The 18827-nt window shown below is 52.4% G+C and overlaps 1 protein-coding gene across 2 annotated transcripts in view; it reads right to left on the reverse strand.

Annotated features, from left to right (window-relative positions):
- The window catches only part of SDK2 (sidekick cell adhesion molecule 2), a 317206-nt gene that overhangs the window by 104123 nt on the left and 194256 nt on the right, over positions 1 to 18827 (reverse strand). For both annotated transcript variants that reach the window (XM_030924058.1, XM_030924057.1), the window contains exons 5-9: positions 13775 to 13908; positions 6306 to 6417; positions 3452 to 3642; positions 3228 to 3311; positions 963 to 1157 (exon numbers count right to left, since the gene is read on the reverse strand). In XM_030924058.1, the coding sequence (XP_030779918.1) occupies positions 963 to 1157; positions 3228 to 3311; positions 3452 to 3642; positions 6306 to 6417; positions 13775 to 13908 (716 nt within the window). The remainder of the gene's footprint in view (positions 1 to 962; positions 1158 to 3227; positions 3312 to 3451; positions 3643 to 6305; positions 6418 to 13774; positions 13909 to 18827) is intronic.

Below are 18827 nucleotides of genomic sequence, written 5' to 3' on the forward strand. Positions count from 1 at the left end.
CCGTGTCTGGGGCCTCTGTGGGTCTGGGTGATGAACACTGTGGAGCTCAAGGAGACCCCTGAACATCGCCCTGCTTCCTGAGGAGCCCACCAGTACTTTGCACTTACACAGACCTTTGAGCTTACGGGCCACTCACAGTATCATTTTTTTTTTTTTTTTTTTTTGAGACAGGGTCTCACTCTGTCACCCAGGCTGGAGTGCAGTGGTGCCATCTTGGCTCACTGCAACCTCTGCCTCCTGGACTTGAGTGGTCCTTCCATTTCAGCATCCCAAGTAGCCGAGAGTACAAGTGTGTGCCACCGTGCCTGGCTAATTTGTTGTATTTTTGGTAGACGAGGTTTCGCTGTGTTGCTCAGGCCGGTCTCAGACTCCTGGGCTCAAGTGATCCACCCCGCTTGACCTCCCAAAGTCCTGGGATTACAGGTGTGAGCCACTGCGCCCGGCCCACAGTATCACCTTTGACTGCTAAAACAGCTCCGGGAAGCGGCCAGGGCAACTATGACAACCCCTGACAGAGACCCCAGGGGCAGAAAGGGATTTGCAAGCAGGAGAACTAAGAGAAAAGCACCAGTTCTCTTCTTTGGAAACATGAGCATGTCCTCTGGAACGGGGTCACTTCAGCTCCGCCTGGGAACCCAGGGGCAGTTGAAATGCCAGAGCTGGTACCCATGGTTGGTTTCATAGCTCCTTTTCTCAACAAGCCGTGAGCCCAACCTGGGCCCCAGGACACTGGAGAGAACTTCTAGGGACTGGAGATTTCCTCCAGGGCTCTGGACTCGGGGCTGCAGAGGCAGCAGGGGTAACTGGCTGTGCCCCAGGCTGCTGGGCAGCAGGCAGCCTTTGGGGATCCTCTCTGCATCACGGAGCATGCTGTGCTCAAGAGCCCCCTGAGAAGACCTTGGAGGAAAGCCGCGTCCTGGGAAGAGGGGCTCACGGGCAGGACAAGGGAAGGCCTGACTTACTGGTGACAGCCAGGTAGGTGGAAGTTTGCACCTCGCCGGCTGCATTGCGGGCGAAACACTGGAACATGCCGGTGTCATCGGGCACCAGGCCGCTGATCTGCAGGCCCCCGTCACTGCGCTGCCGGAAGCGGGCCAGCTTCTCCACCTCCACCACGGCCGCATCCTTGTACCAGGTGATGGAGGGCGGCGGCACACCTGTGGGCAAGACGTGGACCCACTCTCAACCTGCCTCCTGCCTCCTCTCCGCCTAGGAGGGGTGCTTGGGCGGAGGTCAGGCCTGGAAATCTGCGAGGGGGTCCCTGGTGAATCTTGGTGTCTAGAACCTTCTCAGAGGTGCCACTTTGGGTCTAGGGAGAGGAGGAAGATGCTCTTAGAGTGACAATTCTCAAAGTCTTTGGGATAGAGTAAAGATCCTGGGATCAGTTTCACATGGAAATGCTGGACTGGACAAACTAATTTATTTATTTTATTTTTTATTTCTATTTGTGTAGAGATGGGGTCTTGCTAGGTTGCCCAGGTTGGTCTAGAGCTCTTGGTTTCAAGCATTCCTCCCACCTCAGCCTCCCAAAGGGCTGGAATGACAGGTGTGAGCTGCTGCACCTGGCCCAATTTCTTATTTTTTATTGCAATACTTAGCAGACACATATGTGTGCTCTGGGAACCTCCAAGTGGGGATACTTTCCCAGACACATGGCGCCCTGTGTTGAAGAGCATGTAGAGGGTCCAGTGTTCCCTGGGCGGCACCTGGAAGCCCCCCATACTGGCTTTGCACGTGGAGGTGAAATGAGGCTCCTCTCCCCACTCTCAGCCTGGCACGTTGTTTTCAGAAGTTCCCCCAGCTGGGCTGGGCGTGGTGGCTCACGCCTGTAATCCAAGCACTTTGGGAGGCTGAGGTGGGTGGATCACCTGAGCTCAGGAGTTTGAGACCAACCTGATCAACATGGTGAAACCCTGTCTCTATTAAAAATACAAAAATTAGCCTGGTGTGCTGGTGCATGCCTATAATCCCAGCTACTCGGGAGGCTGCCTCCTTGTACCTGGGAGGCAGAAGTTGCAGTGAGCCAAGATCGTGCCACTCTGTTCCGGCGTGGGCGACAGAGCGAGACTCCGTCTCAAAACAGAAAACAAAAAGACTTCCCCCAGAAGAGTTGGCCACACCCCGTCCCAAGGAGCACCCCATGGCCCTGTCCCCACTAAGCTTACTTGCCTTCCCTTCCTAGCACCCTCCAATCCTGACAGCCTGTGATGCTGCATTTCATCCAATCCACCATGCGCTCTCTTTCCCACGTCATGTCTCCGTGATCAGGACGTGTCTTATAATCGACAGCATGTCATAATTTAATTGGCTGCCTTTTTTCTTTCTTAGTGGTCCATAAAATAATGGGGCATCTTACAACCCATGGCATTTTAGATGAGATTAAATAAGGTATCTTTATGTGTTTATCAGCTTGCCCATCTCCCTCCCGAGAATGTTACGTTCTACAGGAGGAGGGATCTGGCTGTATGGTTTATTCTGTATCTCTCCACTCCTGAGGACACTATCGGCACATGGTAAGTCCTCAAAATATTTTTGCAGCCTGAATGGATGGATCTTTGCCTTCCCCTTGTGGAGTCTCAGAAGGGAAGTCATTACTCATCCCCTCCAGTGCAATCCTCACTCCTGCAGAGCCACATTTTGCCCCTTTGCTCAGCGTGTCCCACTGTGCACGCTCTTCTCTCTTTATCATCCCGGATTTCACCCTGGCTGCGGGCTCTTTTGGTGGAACTGAATCAGAAGGAAGGATGATGAGGAAGGGGAAAGTAGAAATTCTCCAGGAACTCTTTCAAGGGGAGTTAAATAGGAATAGCAGAGGGAGCTGGCAGAGGAGATGGAGCAAAATGGCCCAGGAAACAGGTCAAGTTTATAAGACACATCTCAGGTGAGATGCGCCCGGGTGCTGCTAGTTCTGGCATTACGGTAATTTGTCATTGTCTACAGCTCTCAAATGATGGGCAATTTGGGTCTGTCACCTGTCCTGAAATTACAGTAAGTTGGGTTCATTTGTAACCCTCAAGTTATGGTACTGTAAAGGCTGACTTCCAGCCTGAGATTATGGTAATTTGGCCTGTTTGTTTCCTGGGGTGCCTGCTCAGACAGCCAGCCAGACTCTCTGCTTAGTGACATGGTCTGGAGAAGAAGCTGGAATTTAGAAATGTCCATGACAAGGACGAGAGAGGCTGCAGATCTGGGGTCTTTGTCCCCCTCCATCGGCGCCACCTCATTACCTTTGGCCCGACAGGGGACGTCCACCACTTTCTCCATCTCTGCAGTGATGTGTCTTTCTGGCTCCTTGACAAACTGAGGCGGTTCTGTAGGAGGAAGGACCGGGGGAGGGGATCAGAGCCATGCTCCCTTTGATCCAGCCACTGTGGGGGTCACCCTTAAGGAGGCCCCTCCCCGTGCTGCCCCTGCCCCTCAGGGGAGCCCTAGTAGCCCCGCCCTGTCTCACCCAGCACCGAGAGGTAGGCGCCCCGGACCACAGAGGGGACGCTGCTACTGCGTAGGACAGCCTCACACTCGTAGTAGCCAGCGTCACTGCCAGTGGGGTTGGGGATGGTGAGCCGGCGGTTGTGGTCACTGATGCCGCCTGACAGCAATATCCCGTCCTTCTTCCAAATTATATGCAGCTTGATCAGGGGCCTGCAGAGGGCAAGAGAAGGCCAGTGTTCAGCCATGAGGACTCCCAGAGGCCTGAGAGGCAGGGCAGGGGGTGGTAAGGAGTGTGGGCTTGGGAGCCGGGCTGCCTGGGTTTGCCACCTTCTTGCCACTTTGTAGATGCAAGATCTTGGGCAAGTTCCTACTGGGCTCTGGGTCTCAGTTTCCTCTTCTGTAAAGTGCCTACCCAGGGGGTTGTAGCATCTGTGCCTACCCAGGGGGTTGTAGCCAAGGTGAATGCATTAGTGCCAGTGAAGTGCTTGGAATAGGACCTGCTGATGGACTTGGAACTCAGGGCTTGGTGGCTCAGGCAAAGCAGGAAAGCAGCCTGGCCTGCAGCTCTTTCTTCTGGTCTTTCCTGTGTGCTGTGCCCCATCCAACCACAGATCAGTGACACGGAGGAGATGAGGATGAGGGCAAGTGACAGCAACATGAAACACGCAGAGTTTGAAAAGGGGAAATAAGGGCAGACAAGACAGACAGACAGACAGACAGAGAAACCCACCCTCCAACTGCAAGAGAAGAGCAAGGGTGTGTCTGGCCTGGCTTTCCACCATCACCAGCCCCTGTACCCCCAAGCCCCCAAGACTTGGTCTGTCCAGACAACTCCTGTTCAGCACCTGGTGGGTCACTGAGGATGGATCTTCCAAAGTAGGCCCCTGCTAGTGCCATGGGGGCATTCAGAGGTGCCCCATGGAAAAGGAGTTCTGTAGCCACATACGTCTGGGAAACAGTGGCTTGAGTGACAGTAGCTCGAGTGATGCTGGGCAGGTTCTTCATTGAGGGGCTTCTCAGGGCTTTCACTGCGCAGTTGCACCCTGGCAGCCTTGCCCATGTCCTGGGGTTTGCCCTCCAAGTCTCATGGGGAAATGTGATCCACAATGCTTGGTGTCACCCACTTGGTGATGGAGTGAGTTCTTACTCTATTAGTTCATGTGAAAGCTGGTTGTTTAAAGGAGGCTAGCTCCTCCTCCCCTCTCTCTTGTTCCTTCTCTTGCCCTAAGACACGCTGGCTCCCCTTTCTCCTTCTGCCATGATTGGAAGCTTCCTGAGGCCTCCCCAGAAGCAGATGCCTGTGCCATGCTTCTTGTACAGCCTGCAGAGCCATGAGTCAAATAAACCTCTTTTCTTTGTAAATGACTGTGTCTCAGGTATTCCTTTATAGCAAAGCAAATGGGCTAATACACCATGCTTGTGAGAAACTTGCGACTGGAGGAGGATACTTTTAGAAATGCTGCCAAAAATAACAACAACAACAAAAAAGGCTGGACATGGTGGCTCACATCTGTAATTCCAGCACTTTGAGAGGCTGAGGCAGGAGGATCACTTGAGCCTGGGAGTTTGCGAATAGCCTGGGCAACATAGTGAGACCCTGTCTTTAAAAAAAAATGCTGCTACAGGACACAGTGTCCCTCTCCAGGAAGCTTCAGGTCAAGGGGACCTCGGGGGGATCATCTGTGTAATCCCCACCCATCCCATTGGTTTAACTTCATAGTGCACTTAGGAAGGGTCAGGTCAGGCTGGGTCAGTGAGCTGCCTATGCGCATTCCGCTGGGGTTGATGCTTAGATCGTTCCCATTTTACAGATGCGGAGACTGAGGTCCAGAGCACAGCAGTGAATACAGGCCTGGGGGGAGGGGGCAGTGCTTTTCAACTCAGCTATCATCCAGCTGGGTGATGCTGGGCAGTCTGCTTGCCCTCTTTGGGCTCTGAAGTGGTGACACCTATGCCATACAGTTGTTTTGGGAGAAAGGAGGTCTTCTGGGAAGGTGCTTAGCATGGCGCAGAGCATGGAAGGCACTTAGCTGCACATAATGAGGCTCAGGTGTTACATAATTGTTTCCTGTGTGGAAGAGGTGAGGGCCGCCCATGGCTGGGAAGGGCCCTGGTGGTTCCTGACCCCCAATCTGCCCTCCTACAAAGCCCGTATTCTTTTTTTTTTTTTTTTTTTTTTTGTCTTGAGATGGAGTTTTGCTCTTGTTGCCTAGGCTGGAGTGCAATGGTGCAATTTCGGCTCACTGCAACCTCCGCCTCCTGGGTTCAAGCAATTCTCCTGCCTCAGTCTCCTGAGTAGCTGGGATTACAGGTATGCGCCACCATACCCGGCTAATTTGGTATTTTTAGTAGAGACAGGGTTTCTCCATGTTGGTCAGGCTGGTCTTGAACTTCCAACCTCAGGTGATCCTCCCGCCTTGGCCTCCCAAAGTGCTGGGATTACAGGTATGAGCCATCGCACCCAAAGCCGTACTCTTAACCACCATGTGAATTGCTTCCCATGCACACTTCCCTCCTGCACACCCCTGCATGCAAGAGGGCTCTGCTTTGAGAGGCCACCTGCTCCCTCTGGGCTCCTCCAAGGGTTAGAAGTGAGTCTACCCTCCCTCCAGTCCCGTATGTCCCAGGCTGACGTCCCCTTCCCTGTAACTTCCATCCAGGGCCTGGTTTTCTCTTCTTGGGCTGCAGAGAACAAGCCGGCCCTGGTTGCACACAGCAACCCTCTGACAACAGCCAGCGGGTCTCCCTGCATCCCTCCTCCTCCGTCCTGGATCTCAGGTGATGTGGCTTCTGGCTGCTCTCCCTGGAGCCTGCAGTTTGGGAGCAGCAACTGGAGTTAGAGGCGCAGGAGCGAGGGAAGAGGCACTACCCACCTGGCATTGGCCACACACTCCAAGGTAACCTCCGAGGTCCCAGCCACCACGCTGGTGTTTTTAGGCGGGATGATGATGGTGGGTGCGATGGGGTCTGCAGGCCCCCCTACATCTGGGGAGAGATCAGATGTTAGCTGGGGGCCGAGGTTGGAAATCCTAACCCTGACCGGCCTCATTAGAGGCTGATGCCCTGGGAGGCCTTTGTCCTCACCGAGTGGAGCAGGTGGTTATGGGGGCAGCCCCAGAGCAGACCTCCAGACACTGACCCCAGGGACTACCCGATCCCTCCTCTTCCTCTGTTGATGAGCCACCACACCAGGGTCCAAGGAGAGACTTTGCTGACCTTGACAGCCTTCCCCACCCCTCCTGTAAAGCAGCCACACCCCTTCTCCCCACCACCACCCTGTCCTGTTCCATTCCCTTCAAATCCTTCCCTCTGCCTGGGTTGACCTTGTTGGTTTAGTTCTGCATTGTCCACTTCCTCCACCAGAATGCAAACTCCCTGTACTAAGTCAGAGTCACCCGCCCCCTCCCCCCACACACCTCCCGCCAATTCATGCCCACCCAGCACCTGTAAATGTGACCTTATTTGGATATAGGATCATTACAGGTGTAATTAGTTAAGGTGAGGGCATATTGGATCAGGGTGGACTCGAGATCCAATATGACTGGCGTCCTTGTAAGAAGAGGGAAATTGAGACACAGATGCACAGGCCGGAAGCCTCTGTGAAGACAGACGCAGAGTGGAGGGATGTGGCCACAAGCCAAGGAATGCCAAGCATTGCTGGCCACCGCTGGAAGCCAGGAAGAGGCAAGAAATGAGACTCCCCTAGAATCTTTGGAGAAGTATGGCCCTGCCAACAACTTGATTTTCAGACTTCAGGCCTCCAGAACTGTGAGAGGCTCAATTTCTGTTGTGAGCTACTCAGCTGGTAGTATTTGTTGTGCAGGCCGTAAGAGACTAAAATTCTCCCACACCAGGAATCTCATGGGTCTTTCCTGTGGACTGAGCTGTGTCCCCCCCACATGCATATGTTAAGCCTTGACCCCCAATGTTATGGCATTTGGAGGGGTCCCTTGGGAGGTGATTAGGCTTAGATGAGGCCACGAGGGCCGGGCCTCATGAGGGCCAATGAGGGTCCCAAGGAAAAAGAAAAATATTCTCTTGACATATTGTCAACTTTTGCTTAGAAAAGCATCTAATACTTTAATTCTCCCATTGAATGAAATTAAAGAGTTAAGGATGAAACTCTTAGAAAGCAGGTTTCCAGGTACTTGTTAGGTGTGAATATTTCCATATTTCAGATTCATGGCCTTGTAAGAGGAGGAAGAGGCCAGAGCTGGCTCTCTCTCCACCATGTGAGGCCACCGCTGGAAGGCAGACATCTGCAAGCTGAGAAGAGAAGCTGACCATGCTGGCTTCCCAATCTGGGACTTCCAGCCTCCAGGATGGTGGGAGCCAGAACGTCTGCTTCGTAAGCCCCCAGTTGCAGTACTTTGTTACAGCACCATGAGCTGACTCATGCAGTCTTTTTTTTTTTGAAACAGAGTCTGGCTCTGTTGCCCAGGCTGGAGTGCAGTGGTGCGATCTTGGCTCACCACAACCTCTGCCTCCCAGGTTCAAGCGATTCTCCTGCCTCAGCCTCCCAAGTAGCTGGGACTACAGGCATCACCACCATGCCCGGCTAATTTTTGTATCTTTATTAGAGACAGGGTTACACTATGTTGGCCAGGCTGGTCTCAAACTCCTGACCTCAGGTGATCCAGCCACCTCAGCCTCCCAAAGTGTTGGGATTACAGGTGTGAGCTACCACACCAGGTCACGTGGTCTTGACAACCACCACTCCTCCAGCAGGAAGAAGCATGCCTGGCACACAGTAAGTGCTCAAACATGTGTGTGACGTGAACAAATGAATGGAAGTAGAGTTACCATCGTCCAACTCCCAGGGTCGATGATTGAAATGAGAAAGAACTTTCCGTAAGTGGGTTTTATTGGGGGGAAAAAAAAGAGAGAAACACTCCAAACTCTTCTAATAGAGGTGGTAGCATTTCCTTTTTTTCATTTTGAGTGTTTTTTAAAGTAGAAGGCTGGGTGTGGTGACTCACGCCTGTAATCCCAGCACTTTGGGAGGCTGAGGCAGGCGGATCACGAGGTCAGAAAACCGAGACCATACTGGCTAACACGGTGAAATCCTGTCTCTACTAAAAAATAGAAAAAATTAGCCAAGTGTGGTGGCAGGTGCCTGTAGTCCCAGCCACCTGGGAAGGCTGAGGCAGGAGAATGGCGTGAACCCGGGAGGCGGAGCTTGCAGTGAGCTGAGATCGCGCCACTGTACTTCAGCCTGGGCGACAGAGTGAGACTCTGTCTCAAAAAAAACAAAACAAAAAACAAGAAACAAAACAAACAAAACAAAACAAAAAAAGTAGAGGCCAGATTTTTATCTTGGTGGGTCAGTGTAGGCCCGATATTGGCAGAAACTCCAATATTCGGTGTATGCCTGATCCATGGCTCCTGAAAATCCAGCCTCTGAGGACTTTTTCTCCACAACAAATCTATCCAGTTGGCCCCTTTCCAGAAGGTTCTGGAGGTAGTAGGCCACGATGACACGCCAGGCCCCGGGGTGACAGTCACAGGCCGTTCTTTATGGGGTCAGGGGGAGGGTGCCCAGTGGCTCCACTGCCACTCTGGGCCACCTTGTCAGCCCTGGGCAGGTTTTCCTTCTTTGACTCCAGGCCTTGCTAGAAGAGGCCCAGGAAGAATGGGAATAAAATGTAAAAAATAAAGTAAAATGAAGGGGGAAAGAAAGGAAGCATATAAAGCAAAATAATTGCAACAATATAAAAGCCTCATGTAGGTGCCATAAAGAGCGATCGGATTGAAAGCTGCTGATGTAGCTGAATCCATAAAAGTGTGCTCTAAGTTGTTTATTACATGCGGGGGCGCGCAGGTACCATGGCTCAGATTAATGGGGCACAAGTAGGAGACAGACAGTTAGAGCCCAAGCCAGAGCACTGCGTGGCACAGCCAGGTAAACAGGGAGCCCTTGAGGAAGGCGAGTTCTGAGTTTAAAAATACAAGGGCTGCCCCAGGGCTCGGAGCTGGCTCATTGGCTCTGGAAGGAATGGAGGAGAGATGGCCATGTGCTTAGGCCCAGGTGGCAACCTGCAGGGCTTGACGGGGGCTGAGGTGGCCAGCGATGCTGGCACGGGGAGAAAGGGTCCCAGGGGTGAGGAAGGCCTGGGCTCAAAGCCTAGCTCTGCCCCTGGGTGTCCTGGTGACTTCATCCTACCAAGTTTCAGTCTTCTCAGGGGCGAAATGGGATGAAAGTCACTACCTCTCAAGGTTGTGTGAATTCAGGCCCCAGCTCAATAATTCTTTCCTGGGTGAATGCTTGACATGTGCCAGGCTGTGTTGCAGGCACCGGAGATCCCCCACCAAGTGAGATAGCCAGGGTCTGTCCTCATGGAGGGCAAGTCCCAGAGGAAGTCTAATCAATGCTCATGGGGTTAATGAATGAAAGAGCATGTGATGGTTGCCAGGAAGGGGGCAGCTAGGCTGGTCTAGGGTGAGTGCAGAGTGCCTGGTACACAGCAGGTGCTCAATAAATGACAGCTTCCCCTCCTGGAGATTTGCCTGCCTGTGCAGGGAAGACCTCTCCCCGCCAGCCCTAGTCCAAGTGATAGACTCAGAGGCTATGGAGAGGTGGGAGTCACAGGTTCGGGGACGCACGTTAAACCCTGCAGGGTACCGAGCAAGGCTTCAGGCATTTCATGGGGTGGCTTCCTGGGAGACAGTGGGAGTTGAGTGGGTCTCAGAGAAGTGAGTCCTGGAGCAGATTTACTGTAAATGAAGGTCATCCCAGCACAAGTGGGTCATTGGGGTAAATGGGGCCCCAAAGGTCAAACCATGAAAATCACAGGCGAGCCCAAGCAAAGAGGAGGGGTGTCTTCCCGGAGAGCTCCTGCCATAGAGCGGGCCCTGGGGTGGGAGGAAGTGTTGGGGGCTCCCCACACAGGAGGCCACACTGGATCTCACTGCCCCAGACGCTTTGCGTAACAGCCACAAGGGACATCTAACGTGATCCATTCTCCCCGAATCACCTCATTGAATCCTCCCATTTTTGCCATAGGCACCAATTTACAGATGGGGAAACTGAGGCTCTGAGACCACGTGACCCACCTGGGCCACCTCTTTTTATTTTTTTTGAGACCGAGTTTTGGTCTTGTTGCCCAGGCTAGAGTATAATGGCACGATCTTGGCTCCCTGCAACCTCTGCTTCCCGGGTTCAAGCAACTCTCCTGCCTCAGCCTCCCGAGTAGCTGAGATTACAGGCATGTACCACTATGCCCGGCTAATTTTTTTGTATTTTTAGTAGAGACGGGGTTTCTCCATGTTGGTCAGGCTGGTCTTGAACTCCTGACCTCAGGTGATCCACCTGCCTTGGCCTCCCAAAGTGTTAGGATTACAGGCATGAGTCACTGTGCCTGGCCCTGGACCACCTCATTTAATCCTCCCAACTTTGCCATAGGTACCACTTTACAGATGGGGAAACTGAGGCTCAGGGACTATGGGACTCGCCTGGGCCACAGGTTGGTGAGCGGTGGGGCAGGGGTGTGAGCTTCTCCCCTCTCCTGGACAGGCTTCTGGGATGCCTGTTCTCCAGCTGCCCAGGAACCAGGGTATCCAGGCCCTGTGACCTGAGCAACCCAATGTGGGGGCCACAAGCCACACGTGCCTATGAGCTCCTGCAATGTGGCCGGTGCCCCTTTGGCCTAATGTGATTTAATTTTAACTTATTTACATTTAATTAAGAACGGATCCCCAATTCAGTTATTAGAACACTTTAAAGCATGTGTGGAACAACTTATGCATACGACTCTACTTTTCAGCTATAAATTTTGTGAAATCTAAATACAGATCACGTATTTCAGATGAAAATTTCACATCCAGATTGAGATGTGATATAAGCGTAAAATACACAAGGATTTCAAAGACTTAGTATGCAAAAAACCAATGGAAGATATCCCATTAATATTCTTTACATTGATTGTATGTTAAAAAGATAACATCTTGTTATGTTGGGTTAAATAAAATAGAGTAATAAAATGAATGTCAACGATTTCTTTTTACTTGGTAAAAAATGGGGCTACTGGAAAATTTAAAATTTCGCATGTGGTTCACATTCTATTTCCTTTCGGCAGTGTAGCACTGATCCCTGGATATCCACCCAAGCATGGGGTTTTCAGGAGCTGTGACAGTCTGGATGAGGTCACCAGGGTTATCCTGAGCAGGGGGCAACTTCTGGGGTCACTGGACTTGCTCTTTCCTTCTCTGGCTCTGAAGAGCATAGGATCCCTATAAAGAGGTACAGAAAGGGAGTCCAGAAGGGATGGAGGAAGCGGTGCAGAGGGGAGAGCAGAGGGAGGGGTGAGGCCTAGGAGAGGAATGAAGGGAGCTGGCACTGGTGGTGGGCAAAGCGGCAATTGCTTCTCACAAATTGGTTGGCAGGCAGGCAGGCTGGGGATTTGTGTCATGGAGAGGAAGGGGGTTTTCAAGTGCAGTCACTTGTGGGAAGAGAAATTAACTAAAAATCAGCTGATTCTGCTCTGAATTCAGGATAAATCAGCGTGTGACGGCAGGAGGCCAAGAGGCAGTGGGGTGGGAGAAGCAGGTGACTGGGCAGGGCTTGGGTGGGTACAGGGGGTTCGAGGGGACCCTGACCATCTCCCTGGGGCCAGCTGGAGGGTCGGGTGGTTTGGGATGGAGCAGAGAGCGAATAACCCCAAAGTCAACCAGGAAGAGTAGTCTAGTTTAACGCCTGAGAGGAGGAGCTGGGTACCGGAGGAGGGGAACAAAGAGGAAGGCCCTGACTCTGTCTCAGGGTAAAATGAGTCACCCAGGAGGATGCCTGGCTCTGACTTGGACCATGAACCACTCCTGTGTCTTTGACATTGTCTCTTACCAAATGATGGGATTCCATGAGACTCCAGGGAATCTGATCACTAGAAAATACATGGGGAGAAGCATCTCTCTTGGATGACTCAATTCCCTTCTCCTATAGAAACAGCAGCCCCAGGGTATGGGCTGGGGCCCAGGCTGCTGGGAGTTGACTGAGACCCTGGCTTGATGTTAGAGGTTACACCCTCAACCCTGATGGTCAGTCTCCAGATATACTTGCGACCCTGATGGGTCAGTCTCCAGAAGGAAACTCTCCTCCCGCATTCAGATGTCCTTCTAGGCAGACTGGATGCTGAGTAGGGGAAGGAGATCCCTGAGATAATGGGAAGTGGTTCCTGCTGAAGTTTGAAAGGCCCTGGAATGAGGATGGCAAGGCCTAGAAATGTCCTGGGCCCTCTGGACACTGACAGCAGAGGCTAGGATCAGAATAAGAGCACAGAAAAGCCCCAGGCTGGTCCGCACCCTCATCTTGCCACTGGTGGGCAAGTACCATCATGACCAAGGATGATAAAAGCCCCAGGCTGGCCCGCACCCTCATCTTGCCACTGGTGGGCAAGTACCATCATGACCAAGGATGATAAAAGAGGCTTGCTCTGAGAGCAGGAGTTGTACAGATGTGGAAGGAGTTGAACATCTGCCTCCTCCAGCTTGTGTGATGGCTCAGCTGCTGCTGCTGCAGGAAGCTCTGGCCTCGCCCCACACACTCTGGGATTTGGGTCTGGGTTGCTCCTGGGCTGTCCACCCTTCCTTCTCTGTCTTGGGAATGCAGTATGGAAGGGAAGGGCTAGTCCAGTAGGGAGAACCAGGCCAGAAAGAACATCCCAGCATCTTGTCCCTCCCAAGAAAACTGGCTTCAGTCTTGGCTGGACAAGCGTCTCTTTGCCAAGCACACCAAGGGAGTCATGCTTTTATGTGTGTCTCACTGTGTGGTGAGTTCTAGAGAGGGCTTTGTCCCTTTTGCCCAGGGAGCTGGAGGTGTCTGACGATGGAGGTGTTTTAGGTGGGTGCCTGGGCAGAGGGCCTGTGTTCCCATGAGCAGGGACCACCTGGCTCCTAATATAGACAGCACTTTTTATGTGACAGCCAAGTAGAGGCAGTTAGTATATCTCTGTAAAAAACAAGCTTCAACCCTGCAATCACCCATATGCCCTCCTGGTCGCATCTGAGTCCCAGTAGTGGCTGCAACTCACACATGCACACACTCTTCCTCTGCCGCACCCCTCCCTGGGTCCCTGGTAGCCCTGCTAACAGTCGTGCTAAGCATCCCCTCTACCGATGCAGGATCTCAGGCATGTCATGGGAACGGGCTCCAGCATTCAGCTGCTCCCTTTCTGCCCGGGCACTCCTGGCTCTACTGTGTATCCTCCTCCTTGGGAAGGCTCCCCTGGCTGTCCCCCAGCTTCCCTGGCCCCCTCCTCTGCCACTCCATCTTCTCAATGATCCCCTGGAGCACCATTGCCAAGATTTAATGATCCGCTGCGCGATCGGTCCCGGCCCTGCGCGTACTTACTCTCCACGGCGAGTGTGATGGGCTGGCTGGTCTTGTTATCCCCATTCTTGTCGTTAACAGCCTGCACGTAGTAGCGACCTGCGTCAGGGGCCACCGTTGATAGGATGACAAGGGTGTTCTCCAGCGTGATGGCTCTGGGAAGAGGAAAAGGATTCCTCTGACAGGGGCCTGAGGGGCTCTGAACCTCCAGGGAGTGGGAGCGGAAACCCAAAGGGGCAGCCTGACCGTACCTCCCAGTCCCCAGCCTCCCAGAGCCCCTCCTGCCACCCCTCTCCCCAACCTCTTACCGCTTACATCCCACCACGTTTAGTTTGCAGAGAATTCTAAACACGGTGCTGACGCTGTCAACCAGACCCAGAGACAGTATGTTCGTGTCCAGACACCGAGACCATCCAAAGGAAGCTTCCCTGGCCCCTACCGCAAGCCTGGGCGAGGGGCTTCCAGGTATCCCCTTGGAATTTTGCCCTTTCCCAGGTCACAGCCTCCACGGCTGTGTGTGGTTATTTCTGCATCATGAGTGTCCAGACACTGAAGAAATATTCTCAGCATGGATTAGTGATTGTCGATGAATGAATAAGTAAATGACAAATGAATGCTAATGAATTTAGAAATGCAGGGCCATTCCAGAATCCAAGCCTTAACCCTAATCCTAAATCTGTTCAGGATTGATGTACTCAAAGGCCACAGGTTGCCTGGTAACATCAACTTCTGGAAGTCCTGACTCCCTCCAGTTCCCTTTCTGGGTATCAGTTTCTACCTCATTTTGTTTGTTTGTTTGTTTGTTTGTTTGTTTTGAGACAGAGTCTTGATCTGTTGCTGAGGCTACAGTGCAGTGGCGTGATCTCACTGCAGCCTCTGCCTCCCGGGTTCAAGCGATTCTCCTGCCTCAGCCTCCCGAGTAGCTAGGACTACAGGTGCACGCCACTACCCCTGGCTAATTTTTTGTATTTTTAGTAGAGACAGGGTTTCACCATGTTAGCCAGGATGGTCTCGATTGCCTGACCTTGTGATCCCCCTGCCTAGGGCTCCCAAAGTGCTGGGATTACAGGCATGAGCCACTGTGCCCCCCACCTTTTTTTTTTTTTTTTGAGACAGAGTTTTGCTCTTGTCACCCAGGCTGGAGTGCAATGGTACGATCTTGGCTCACTGCAACCTCTGCCTCCACAGTTCAAGTGATCCTCCTGCCTCAGCCTCCTGAGTAGCTGGGATTACAGGTGCATGCCACCACACCCGACTAATTCTTGTATTTTTAGTAGAGGCAGGGTTTTGCCATGTTGGCCAGGCTGGTCTCAAACTCTTGACCTCAGGTGATCTGCCCGCCTTGGCCTCTCAAAGTATTGGGATTACAGGTGTGAGCCATTGTACCCAACTGAAGTTTCTACTTCTTTGAAGCTCATAACCAAGAGCGGGACTAGGTGGGCTGGTTAGGAGGGAAAAGGAGGCTGCTGTGCTTTGGGGTGCAGCAATGGGCTGTTTGCCTCAGCCAGTTTCCTTTGCTGGGATCCCATCATGCAACCCCTTTTCAGGCCAGGTCTTCAGGCAGGGAAAAGGTGCTTGTCTGAGCAGGAAGCTGGAGACTCCATGGAATGTGGGTGCAATGGAGCCAGGAGCGCCACCCACACCAGCTCTGCCTCCCTCCACCCATTCTCCCAATGACAAACAAAGCCATTAGTTTGTCAAGTATATCTCTGGATTTTAATGTGATGGGCCTGAGACAGCTGTTAAACATCCTTAATGTTAGTTTAACAAGGACAAATCCAGTTGAATTCTTTTCAAATTTTCCCATTAGGTGAATGTTACAGAGTTTTAAACAGGCTTTCAAATAAATATCCCCGCTAATGCTTCTCCAGCCCAGCTCTCTGCCAGCCTGGCTGTGCTGGTTTTCAACCCCCTCTCTCCTGGTTTTGGTGCTTCACATGCTGAGAATCACACCCTTGGCACAGCTCTGGGAAGCAGGAAGCCAAGCCCTCCTTCCCCCAATTCCTGGGTACCCTTCCCTTATGATGCCCCTCTTTTTTTTTTTTTTTTTCTGGAGAGCTCTTGGCTGGATGCAGTGGCTCACTCCTGTAATCCCAGCACTTTGGGAGGCTAAAGCAGGTGGATCACCTGAGGTCGGGGGTTTGAGACCATCCTGACCAACATGGAGAAACCCCATCTCTACTAAACATACAAAAATAGCCGGGTGTGGTGGTGCAGGCCTGTAATCCCAGCTACTCGGGAGGCTGAGGCAGGAAAATCGCTTGAACCTGGGAGGCGGAGGTTGTGGTGAGCCGAGATTGCACCATTGCACTCCAGCCTGGGCAACAAGAGCAAAACTCCATCTTAAAACAAAACAAATAAACAAACAAAAAACAAAAACAAAAAACAGGAGAGTTCTTTTAACCTCCAGCTAATGAGGCAATAGGAGATGGGGCCAGAGCCAGTCAAAAATATTTCAAAAGCTTAAAATAAGTCAGGGATAGTGGTCATTTTCCCACCTGGGAGTTTCCCGCAGGGACTTGTCCTTAGGTGTAGCATGTGAGGGTGGCTGAGAGTTGGAGGAAGGGTGCCCCCCGTGCAGGGCTCTGGCTGGGGCAGGGGGTAAGCTCTAGAATGGAGCTGTGGCCCTAGCCTCTAAAGGGCATGCAGCTTCCTCCTTGCTGGGCCTCAGTTTCCTCCTCTGTGCAAGGGTGGAAGCAGGTATTCTGTAGGATTTCTTCCAGCCCAGAGGTTGAGGGATTCTGATTCCTGTTACTGCTTCTGTTCTTCCTCATTAGACCCAAGATAGCCCTGCAGTCCACCACCTGTCTCTTCCCACCCCGCAGACTGGCACACGGCCAGCTTCAGGGCTTAGAGAATTCTAAGTGCCACACGCCAGGACCAGCAGGCCCAGCTCCCCCAGCCACGCCACATCCATGACTACCATAGAAGCAGCTTCAAGGAAGCCTCTAGTGGGCACACTGGGCACAGCCTGGCCCACATTCCAGTTCACCCACCTGTCTTAGGACCCTTTTGGTCTCCAAGAAGGCTCCCACCTCCGATTTCATCTCTTTCTTGATCAGGAAGTCTCCTTTGGCCGTATTTTGTCTGTATCACGATCAAGCTTTCTGGGTCAGTGGTTCTCAACCAGGGTTGACTTTGCCCTCCAGGGATGACAATGTCTGGACAACTTTTGGTTGCCAACTCTGGGAGTGCCACTAACAACTAGGGGTCAAGGCTGGGGATGTTGTTAAGCACGCGTCCCGTGGTGCACAGGAAGGCCCACACAGGGAAGAATGATTGGGTCCCAGATGTCAAGAGCGCCATGCCTGACACGGTCTGTCCTAGGTAGAGTTCATATTAAGATGGCAGACATGGCTGCTGCTCACCTCAGTCTCAGGCTTCCCTTGTGTCATGGACTACAGTGGCTGGGAAGCCAGAGACAGGCTTTGCATCTCTGCGTGCATCCAGGTGGGGCAGTGAGGCTGAACTAGTGGGATATGGAGGAAGGGATGTGCACCGCTGCTGAGCTTGCACCATGAGCACCTCCTATGCGATCCTCATGTCCACACCCTTTCTCTCTGGCAGAGCAGGACAACTAGGAAGGCTGTGTGCTGATGATGGCAAAACTCCTGTCAGCAGGGCTCCTGAAAGACTGTGTGGAAGACACCATGCCTCTCATCATGGTAGGACTTTAAATGGGGCTGGGCACAGTGGGATTACTACCTGTAATCCCAGCACTTTGGGAGGCTGAGACACGTGGATCGTCTGAGGTCAGGAGTTCAAGACCAGCCTGATCAACATGGTAAAACCCCGTATCTACTAAAAATACAAAATTAGCTGGGTGTGGTGGTGCATGCCTGTAATCCCAGCTACTGGAGGCTGAGGCAGGAGAATCGCTTGAACCTAGGAGGCAGAGGTTGCAGTGAGCTGAGATCGCACCATTGCACTCCAGGCTGGGCATCAAGAGCAAAACTCCATCTCAAAACAAAAACAACAACAATACATTAGCAAGAAATCAACTTCTATGGTGTGAAGTCACTGAGATTTTGGGTTCTGCTTTAACTAGTGCCCGGAGGGAAGCACCCTGGACTGAGACCCCCAGTGCCTGAGTTGAAGTCTTTTTATTTTTTTCTTTTATGAGATGGAGTCTCACTCTGTCGCCCAGGCTAGAGTGCAGTGGTGCGATCTCGGCTCACTGCAAGCTCCACTTCCCAGGTTCATGCCATTCTCCTGCCTCAGCCTCCAGAGTAGCTGGGACTACAGGCGCCCGCCACCATGCCCGGCTAATCTTTTTTGTGTTTTTAGTAGAGACGGGGTTTCACTGTGTCAGCCAGGATGGTCTTGATCTTCTGACCTCATGATCCGCCCGCCTTGACCTCCCAAAGTGCTGGGATTACAGGCGTGAGCCACCACGCCCAGCCACTGAACTCAAGTCTTAAACACAGAGTGGAGCAGGAGGCAGAGAAACCTTTGACTTGCCCCCTCTGAGACCCCCAGCAGGCAGTGAAGGAAGGTCCCTGGGCTTGTGGCTCTCTCTAGAACGTCCATCTCGTGGACAGACATTCCTGGGATGCTGCTGTATTGTACTGTACTGGGTGCTCTTCCTGGCACCCAGGAGGGCTTCCAATCTGCAGCACTGCACCCCAGAGGCAACCCAGACAGAAAGAAGCTGCAGGAAGAATTCTTGGGGGACACAGACAGCAGAACTCAACTCTTGGGCAGGGGCTGGATTATATTTTTCAGCCACACCCCCTGGTTTCAATGTACTAGGCTTTTGCTATGGCTCTGATTGGCCCAGCCCTGCCCTCCCTTTCACTTACTGCTACTATTCATCCAGGCCCTTTTCCTCAGCTCCCTGTGGCCCCCATTGATAATTTAGTTATGAATGAAATAAATTATCCTAGAATGTGTCCAAAGCCCCCAGCAGGCATCTTTATGAGGAATCGTGTCTCCTTTTCAACAATGAGCACCAGGGCATGGGCGAGGTGATGCTAATCCTTGCTCCTGCCCCACCAGTGAGAGCAGCTCTCTGTAGATAGCAGCACCTTCTGTGTCCTGCACACCCCTCCGGCAGATAGCGCTCATCAGATAT

Source organism: Rhinopithecus roxellana, chromosome 19 (assembly GCF_007565055.1).
Source record: "Rhinopithecus roxellana isolate Shanxi Qingling chromosome 19, ASM756505v1, whole genome shotgun sequence".
Classification (NCBI taxonomy): domain Eukaryota; kingdom Metazoa; phylum Chordata; class Mammalia; order Primates; family Cercopithecidae; genus Rhinopithecus; species Rhinopithecus roxellana.